At 39.8% G+C, this 9,755-nt stretch overlaps 1 protein-coding gene across 1 annotated transcript; it reads left to right on the top strand.

Moving 5' to 3' along the window:
* The first annotated feature begins 3,318 nt into the window (after nucleotides 1-3,318).
* LOC103714863 (UPF0481 protein At3g47200-like) lies at nucleotides 3,319-4,991 on the top strand. Its single transcript, XM_008802298.5, has one exon. The coding sequence runs from the start codon at nucleotides 3,525-3,527 to the stop codon at nucleotides 4,989-4,991; it is 1,467 nt and encodes a 488-aa protein (XP_008800520.4). The 5' UTR covers nucleotides 3,319-3,524.
* Nucleotides 4,992-9,755: the final 4,764 nt, after the last annotated feature.

Here is a 9,755-nt window from a genome sequence, read left to right as displayed (position 1 = left end):
AAGCACAAAGCAGGGAAAAAATGGTGGTTAATTAGTACCTAAAGGAAACTCCATCTATGAATGAGATTCCATTGTGAAGATAGTAAAAGTTCAGTCATATGTTTTCCAACCATCCATGTACCGATAAACATTTTGATAAAGCTTACATCCACTTACCTATCTGTCACATGAAATCGACAGTTGCGGTAAGCAGTTCCTTTCCTTACGCGAGGATGGTAGGTGGTGCTTTGGAGATGAGAGGAAGGCTTTCGGCTGTAGAGATAGAGACTGTCGAGTTTGGTTTTTTGGCAGGTTGCTTAGGCTTAGATAAATTTCCTCTTCTTTCTTAGATTCGGAATTCTTTCGCTTTGGCCATTTCATACCTAAAAGCATCCTTTTCTTAAAAGTCCATATATCCGCTTACATCTCAGAGATACTGCTGGTATCAGTTAAATAATTTCTATCAAAAAATTGAATAATTTATTTTCTGATGGTCCATCCACTTACCTATCTGTCACATATTTTGGCCATTTCATACCTAAGAGCATCGTTTTCTTAAAAGTCCATCTGCTTACATCTCAGAGATACTGCTGGTATCAGTTAAATAATTTCTATCAAAACTTTAATTAGTTATTTTCTAATCGTCAAGCACTAGAAATAACTTAATAATTGGTGACTGGCCCATCTATATTTTATATTGCAGCTCATTGTGAACAGCAAAAAACCAGCTTAAGATACGGAGCGGATAGCTTTCTTCTATGATGAAATCAGAGGTGACTTGACATGGCTAAGTGCGAGAACTAGAAAGAAAAAGACTGAAATTTATATAATCAGAAATGTAGGCCTTAAGTGAAAACATCTCATCCCTCTCTTCCTCTCTCTCTCTCTCTCTGTGTCCCATTCCTTCTCTCTTCTCTCTCTTATCTCTCTATTTCTCTCTCTAAAAGATCGAAACAAGTAAGAGAGATCCCAACCTTGATTCAATCTTTCTCTCTCTACTTGATTTGTAGATCCTAGACCGATTTACTTAGTCGTGACTTGGAGCCTGCTCAAGTCCATTTTGGATTGCTTAGGGCTTTTTAATTTGTACTTAGATTTTGAAATAGTGAATAACAAGTAATTTATACTTCTTAAACGGTTTTGATAGGTGCAACGGATTTGCCGAACTGAACCTAGTGATCCTTGGGCGAATAGAGGTAAATGACCCTGGCACAAATCTTATTAATTTCAAATTACTGATTAATTTTTAATACAACATTTTGAATTATATTTGACATGATTGATCGTGTATTTTTAAAAAAATTTAGGTTCAAGCATATGATTAGAAATATTCCATGTTCTTGGCCAAATAGCATTCTTATTGAATACTTCATTATAAATGATTTACGTATGAATTATGATTATAAAAATTGCATGTTACTATGAAAATGATATATATGGCATGATTATGCATTTTAACTTTTGCGATGCTATTTAACATTTTCAACTTATGTATAAAAGTATGATTTATGAAAAATATGAAATATTTTACAAGCTCTCAGATAGCTATAACTGCCTTTAGAAATAGAGACCAACTGACACCCAGGAGCTAGCATCCAATGAAAACAACTCTCTGCCAACGGGTTAATATTAGTAACAAATATGAACTATGATATTTTATCGATTACAAAGACAACCCTGTCATAAGTTATAATGACCATAGCGCGAGTATCTATGAGCACTATTTTGATTAAGAGTATAAATAAATAACAAACATTTGACAATTATAGATATTTTTAATTGCACCTTCAGCTTTACGAACTTGTATGATTTGTGCAAACATAATTGGTTTTCTATAATAGTTTGTTATGAAATATTTTATTTTACAATATAATTTTACTTTCCAAATGATGTATTGAAATATATAAAAATTTATACTTGATCCAGTAAGGTGGTGCATGGTTACTTATTGAGCCGCAAAGCTCATTTATCTCTTTATTTTTTTTCCAGATAATTAAGATTGCTAGGAGCATGGAAGATTAAATGAATGAAGGATGAAAGAATAAAGCTCAAAGCATAATTGCAAACTATCAATAAATGTAGTTATGACTATAAATTTTCTTCTCTTTATTTAGCAAATGGAATTGGACTAAATTTATTATTCTATAATTTTTTATGAAGAACTTTTTATTGTGGGCTTCGTGTTATTGTAGGCAACACCTTACGGTAGCACGGCCATGTCCTATTCTAGATTTGGGATGTGACACTGAGTGCAAATGAAGACGCACAAAGAAAAGGCAAAAATTCCTTGAGTGGGCATTTACATCAGTGGAATTCCTTCATTGCAGCTCATCTTTGTTACTTTCCACTTTTCTTATGCCTTCCTTGAACTATAGATGTGGGATGGGATTCTTCCAAGAAATTGCCTTATTTTAATGCTTGTATGCTTATTTGATCTCGCTAAAAGAGTTTTTCTTGCTTCAACAGATAACTGCCGAGGCATTGAGCCTAAGCCCCTAGCCTGCAGGTATCCCAAAACCCTGTCAAAGTTGGAAAAACCTTTTTTCTCCTTTTTTTTTTTTTCATCTTCATGAATTGTGTCATTTCATCTATGTTTATCTTCGGTTTAGCGTCATTTCATCTGACATGGAGTTGTAATCAGGCAATCTACTAGCCATTTATTTATCTAACAGTTGTTACATAATCAGATTAGCAGACATTTTCACTATTCATCCAACTAAAATAATATTTATTGACTTGAATTTCCATGTCAGTATAGAAATAATGTTTACCCTATGAATGATGATATAATTATCCACTCAGTATAGAAATAATGTTTACCCTATGTTGACTTAAACATCCATTGCTTTTCATTTACAAATTATATTAGCCACTCAAGGTTTACTACTACTATCTTCATCATCATCAACATTATTATTAAGGAACGGATTGTAAGCCCCATCAAGGACCGAACAATAGAGATTATAAAGCTTTGAAAGAGTGGAATATCAATCTAATAGTTCTTTTTGGATTTGAGGATTGGGGGATAGGATGTAAACCTGCTTTACATTTTGGGAACACCTGGTCTACAACCTTGCTTCAACCGTTATTTCTGAGAAAATATCTTGATCTGACTAGACATAAGCAATGCCAAATTTAACACCAAAAAATATTACTAGCAAAGTTGCAGTATGCAGATATCCGATCAAATTCAGCACCAAGCACACTACCGCTTTTTTCTCAAAAAAGTAACCAATGCTATAGAAAGAATAACAATCATTATCTGCCTAATTTGTATGCAATTTTGATTACTTGAGAATTAGTACATTATTAAATTTTGATTTGTGCCCATCTTCACAAAACAAAATATTAAATTTCAATTGGCAGGTGGTTTGCATGGATATGAGGAAAATTTGTCATATAATGGCTCTTATTCTCATATCTAACGCGTTATTTGTATATAGTAGATTGACGCCAGTGCCTGATTCTAGTATTTGACCGTGGGAATCTTTGTCGCTAGCGACATATCTAAGAGATTTCTGCAGGAACAAGGGTAAAAAGCGAAAATGAGTCCAAGCAAATTCGAAGCAAGAGAAGCCAGCCAGCATGAAGTGCGGATGGAGTCGTCGTGGGAAGAACATGAAGTTGTGGAGATAGAAGAGTCGTGGGAAGAACAAATACTAGGTAACATAAACAGGTACCAGCAACGCAAACCCCCAGCTAAGCCAAGCATCTTCAGAATCCCCCAACACCTGCGATTAGGACATGAGCAGGCCTACGAGCCAGAGCTGGTCTCCATTGGTCCTTACCATCATGGTAACCCCAGGCTTCAGGCTATGGAGGAAATCAAGTGGCAAATACTAGGCCATCTCTGGGAAACTTCGAAAGATGACGTCCGCCGGTCTCTGCAAATTATGCAAGACAAGGAGGCGGAAGCCCGAAGCTACTACTCTGAAGTAATCAACATGAAAAGCCGCAGATTTGCGGAGATGCTGCTGCTGGATGGCTACTTTATTATCCAACTATTCACCCCCTGTGAGAAGATGGCTGAGGAGCTCCGCGATCTGTTGGACAACAGTGTTTATCTTCAATCCTCTCTCCATCGAGATTTGCTCCTGCTCGAAAACCAGCTTCCATATTTCATCTTCAATGTTCTTCTTAGCGTCCTAGACATACAAGAGGTATCGAGCGTCGCTATTCAAAGAGTTTTTATTATAAAGTTGGACATGAAGTTGCCGGGATTAATGGTACCAAGCGAGGACTCCAAGATGGCTCATCTTCTCGACTTGCTCCACCAGAGCATTGCATCACCCAATCCACGGGTCGAATGGGTCATTGGGCTCATCATGGAGACCTCTGGTCCCCAGTCCCTGCAGCAATCAAGATCAAGATCAAGGTGTCCCCTCAGTCTACAGTTCCTGCAGAGATCAGGATCAAGACCACCGTCCCCTGTTGGTGTCCCCTCCGCGACAGAGCTTGTGGAGGCTGGAGTCAAGATCAAGGTGAGGAAAGAAGGTAACTTTCTAGACATTTCATTTGACAAAGAAAATGGGTTGCTAGAAATTCCAGCCATCCGCGTCCAGGATTCCACGAATCTCATCTTCCGAAACCTCATCGCCTTGGAACAATTCAACACGGATTTCGGCATGAAGATCACCTGCTACTCCATTTTCATGGATTCTATCATCGATACTGAAAAAGATGTGGCGTTGCTTCGCCAGGAGGGGATCATTTGCTGCCGTCATGTCAATGACAAGGACATTGCACTTCTCTTCAATGAGCTTTGCAAGGACATTATCTTTGTTGCCAGTCAGAATTACTTTGATCTATTGTGCATGGAAGTGAATGATTACTGCAACTCGAGGTGGAACAGATGGCGGGCAAGACTAATGCGTGATTATTTCAGCAATCCATGGGCAATCCTCTCGGTGATCGCAGCTGCTGTTCTCCTTGTCCTCACCATTCTTCAAACGGTTTTCTCCGTTTTAAGTTATACTCGGCAAATCCATAGCAGCGACAAGCCTCATCAATAAATAAGATTTTGAAGTGACGATCTAAGATCACCACAATCATCGATATCAAAATAAGTGAGTTCGAAAGTATATGGTTAGCCTTTTGATAGAATAAATTTTCCGAGCCAATAGAGTAGAGTGGGTGGCACCTCCATAGAGTAGGTCTAAGGTTCAAACTTAGCAGTAAGCTGTGAGTTGCCTAACTAAGAATGTCATGAATTGATCATTGGATGCCAATTTACTTTTAAATTTGGGTTGCTGTAATTAATTTGTTGCAGAAGTGTGATAATTCTTAACGAGTCAAAAATAATGGTTCAATGGTGATTCCTGTTCAAATTTCCGAACCATTTAAGATTTTATCGACTGGTTGACCAAAGTGCTTTCGTCATGGCAAACTATTGACCTACAATTAGGGGTGGCAAAATATGATCCGACCCGCCAACCCGATCCATGTTCGACCCGCTATAAACAGGTTTTGGTTTGGCCTAAACAGGTTCGGATCGTAAACAGATTAATCCGTTTAAACTGTTTATTAATTGGGTCGGATACATATTTTAAATGTCTGACCCATTTAACCCGTTTAATATATGGAAACCTGTAGATATATATATAAAAGAAAGAAGGAGGTGAAATAATTCTACCGCATATAGAACCTGAACCATAAACCCTCCCCTTCCCCTCCCTGCATCACCCTCGGGTTTGGGACCTCATGTTGTATCTTTCGATTGATCTTTGTTCACCACGCCGACTATTTGGATTGCACAATAGCTGCTTTGAGATCCATGCAGACGGATGAATGAAGAGTTCAAATTCGATCGGCTGTTAAGAGATCAAACCCTAGCTCTGGCTCGCATATCCTTTTCTGCTCTACGATGGGGATCGAACCCTAGATCCATATCTCCGCTCCGCAATGGGGATCGATCTCTTCGACTCCTGCAATTCGGGCACCGAGGACGTCGATCTCTCCAAGATCGAGGTCGATAAGCAGTACGCCCGGCGATTGGAGCACAACAAGAAGCGGGAGACTCTCCAGAGGTATGAGGAGCTCAAGAAGCATGGCCTCGCTGGCAACTCCGACGACTCCGACGAGGACGAGTCCTCGTCAAACGATGGCAAGGACGATCCCGTCGACTCCGGTAAGAGGGACCTCCAGTTCTTCGATGCCCTCGTCAGGGTTCGGAAGAAGGACCCCAACGTCCTCCAAAAGGATGCAAAAATCTACTCCTCCAATGAAGAAGAGGAGGAGGAGAAGTCCAAAGCTGCAAAAAAGGAGAGACCTTTGTACCTGAAGGACGTCATAGCCCAGCATTTGATCGAGGAAGGACCAGAATTTGGTGGGAAGCTGCTGAAAAATAACCCCAAGGTCTATAACAAGGAGCAGGAGGAGGGTCTCAAGGCATTCCTGGAGGCGGCGGAGAAAGAGGAAGGGCAACTTTTTTTTAGATCGGGTTACCTGTTTATTAAACAGGTAAATGGGTCGGGTCGGGTTATCTGTTTGATAAATAAGTCGGGTTCAGATTTATGATTTTCTGACCCGACCTGCATCTGACCCGATTCGTTTATGTCCGACCCGATCCGATTGCCACCCCTACCTGCATTAAGCATGCATATTGACTTGGACGATTGGCACTGCAAGAGCACTTTCTCTTGGCACTGCTCAGTTTGGCTACAATACATGAAAAATCCTTCACCGAACAACCTATGTATCAAACAAAAAAAAATAATGAAAATAAAAAAAGAAAGAAAGAAAGAAAGAGAGAGCTTCACCCCACGTCATTAAGGGACTGATGCTCGATGCTACAACACCATCATTCATTACAATACATGCATGGTGTTGTTATGGTTTGGTTTCCATGCTTGGGAGCCTTAGCATTACTCATGATGCATTTATAATGCTTATTTTTATTCTTATATCTAGTCAGAAGAGGTCAACTTTAGATCAAGACCAATGCAGGATGGTGATTATATAGTACCATCAAGTAATAGTTGGGACTTCTTCCAGGGATTTCTAGGTAATCGTATACTATTTGTTTGTTGTATTCATCAAAAAGTTTTAGGTGTCATTTGACCTAGTCAACAGTAGCCTGCATGGCCTGAAACTCATCTTCGTCAATTCATTAGGGTCAAGTGTTGTTGGAAGTAGTTATGACCTCTGTAGTGTGGATTAAGTGGTAGGGAATGGAGTAACCCTCCAAGACCAAAGGAAATTGAGGGTTAATCCTCATGTGCAGTCCATATACTTAATTGCATTGGAGCATTAGTTAGGTATCAAAAGAAGGCAATAATATGCTGATCAGCTTGTGTCAATAGTTACATTTCTCTCCTTAGAAACTAAAGATTATTCTAAGTTCGAAACTTGGATGGCATACTCCTGAATAGTTGGACTTGGGTAATCAAAGTGGGAGTGGGTCACTCCCTCATACAAAAAAGATATGTCGATCAAATAGCAAAATGGGATTAGCTAACCAGCTGATGAAAAGTTAGGCAGATCTGGAAATACAACGTAAACATGCTCACACAGGTCAGAATTCCAGTAGAGGCCAATTGTTCAAAATTTGTACTTTAGCTGCCCTTGGAACAAAAGAAAGGAAAGAAAATAATAAACCACTAGTGATGAGGATGAAGTAGTTTAGAGCCAAAATTCCAAATTACAAATGATCAACTTAGGCCAAGCTATTTCAGCCGATTTGACCCACTAGCAGCAAATGCCATTTTCAAATGAAAAATGCTGCGTACTCATAGTGTTCTCTGATCTAGTTTTCTATCGGCCACTAGGGGTGAAATAGAGAACAATGCCCTTCAAAAACCACCTACCGCAGTTTGGTGCTCATCCTGGGTACACTACGGGCACTCGAAGCAATGTTCTTCCATAATGCAACTATATTACATTGCTTCCGGAAGCGTTAGTTGACTAAGAATTGCTTAAATCTATCCTCAACTCTCCCAACTGGCAAGTACACGATGCCTAGTTAGAAGGTCACCCTCAAGAAAGAAGAGGGAAAGGAGCAACAAGTGAAAGAAGAGCAAAGGAGAAGTATTGCCACGTCTCCGTCATGGATATGCATGTGAATTGGGTGGAATCCTTAATAGAGAGAGAACAAAGGTCTCCACAGCACAAATAATCCAGACGCATTAACCATCTCTGGAGTGCCTCCCTAAGCAATCAGTTGGTCTCCATCATCCCCTACGATCATGAGTCCAAGCAGCATGAAGGCCATGAAGGACCTCAGATGGCAGTTACCAGACCATCACCTTTCGAGAACTCCCAGAGTTCGAGTTGTATATGATAAGCCACTACTCAGATGAGATGAATATGATGAGATGAATTTTCTGGAGATGCTGCTGATCGATGACTGTTTCCTCATCCAGGCATTCGCCCCTAGGAATTTGACAGCAAAGGACCTCGAGTTGCAGATGAGGAACAATACATGGTTCCATTGCCTTCTTTATCAAGCTCCCGTATGTCATTATCGATCCCATCCTTGATGTGCAGAGGACAACAGGGTGGGCGAACATCCACCTTCAAAAAGTTGCTCTTTCTTTCGTACCAAAAAGCTAGCCAGACAATAAGTTGGATCGATCTTTGGTTCCGTTTTTAAGGTATCCAAGACCTCTCCAACGCACAATCTTTAATTGGTTCCATTTTTAAGGTATCCAAGGCCTCTCCAACGCACAACTAATATTTGACTAGACATACGCAGAACAAGTCCTTACATAGGCACTGGTAGCCTCTATATGAAAAGAGTTTGACTAAATACACACTAGCACAAATCTTTACTCATGCCCCGGTACCCTGGATAATGAAACAATGCAATTACAAACAAAACAAATATAACTATAATCACCATGACTGGGTCTCTGTAGGTTTGTAATGACCCAAAGACCTCGCCAAGAAATACCGGTCAGAAAGATTTTTAACATCCCTAACCCTGCTTAATTCAAGATTACCCCAACATACACCTCACATCGGACATACACGCATTTATGGGTTCTCACAATTCTAAACCAGATCTTCTAGGTAGAGCATTTTTGTCTACTTGTTTTACTACATCCTGAATCAACATAGATGTGATGCATGGTATGCCCGAAACTTGCTCGTACACAAATTAAACTTTTTTAGCCTCCATTATCCCTTCAAGCTTCTCGAATTGCTTATATTACTATTAATAAAAATCTAAAACCTTCCTCAACAGCATCCAATCTAATTTTCGGATCAAGCCTTAGCAGCAGGAATTTTCTATTTACAGTGGTGTACGACCTTCGGAATCCCTTTCGATGCTCGTCCCGTATATTCTTCCTAATAAGTGTTTTCTCAATTATTTCTTTTTTGGGAAACCCACATCCCCTTCCTATAATCGACCCGCTTCTAGTAACTATGGATCAAGCTAGGCCCACTAAGATGTCACTTTGATGCTCCTCCCTCTACTTATCTTTCTCCCTCAATCTCCAACCAGATTTTCTTTATGTCCATCCTTCTATGTATCTCACTGATTATTTCAGGTGCACAGATATCTTCCATCTCTGCCCTATCTCGTACTGCAACTTATGCTGAAGTGGGTTAACCCAGTTGACTCACGGTTGACACGAAATCAACAAAATATATCAGAATGGAGGAAGAGGGGCCCATCTATTTGTTGATGTCAAACAGGAAAGGGAGGAGATGGTGCAGACTATAATGGAAGGGATTATGGGAAGTTTGAAATAAAGTATATACAAAAACGTCTTTTAACAAGTTGCGGCAGCCATGTGGGTCCGCCCGCCATGAGACACAAGTCTTAGTTCCAG

Source organism: Phoenix dactylifera, chromosome 9, assembly GCF_051530095.1.
Source record: "Phoenix dactylifera cultivar Ajwa chromosome 9, Ajwa_hap1_PhDact_Kaust_v1.1, whole genome shotgun sequence".
Lineage (NCBI taxonomy): Eukaryota > Viridiplantae > Streptophyta > Magnoliopsida > Arecales > Arecaceae > Phoenix > Phoenix dactylifera.
This window is presented reverse-complemented; position numbering and strand designations above follow the sequence as displayed.

Coding starts and splice junctions, on each gene's coding strand:
- LOC103714863 (XM_008802298.5), top strand. CDS start 3,525: ATGAGTCCAAGCAAATTCGAAGCAAGAGAAGCCAGCCAGCATGAAGTG.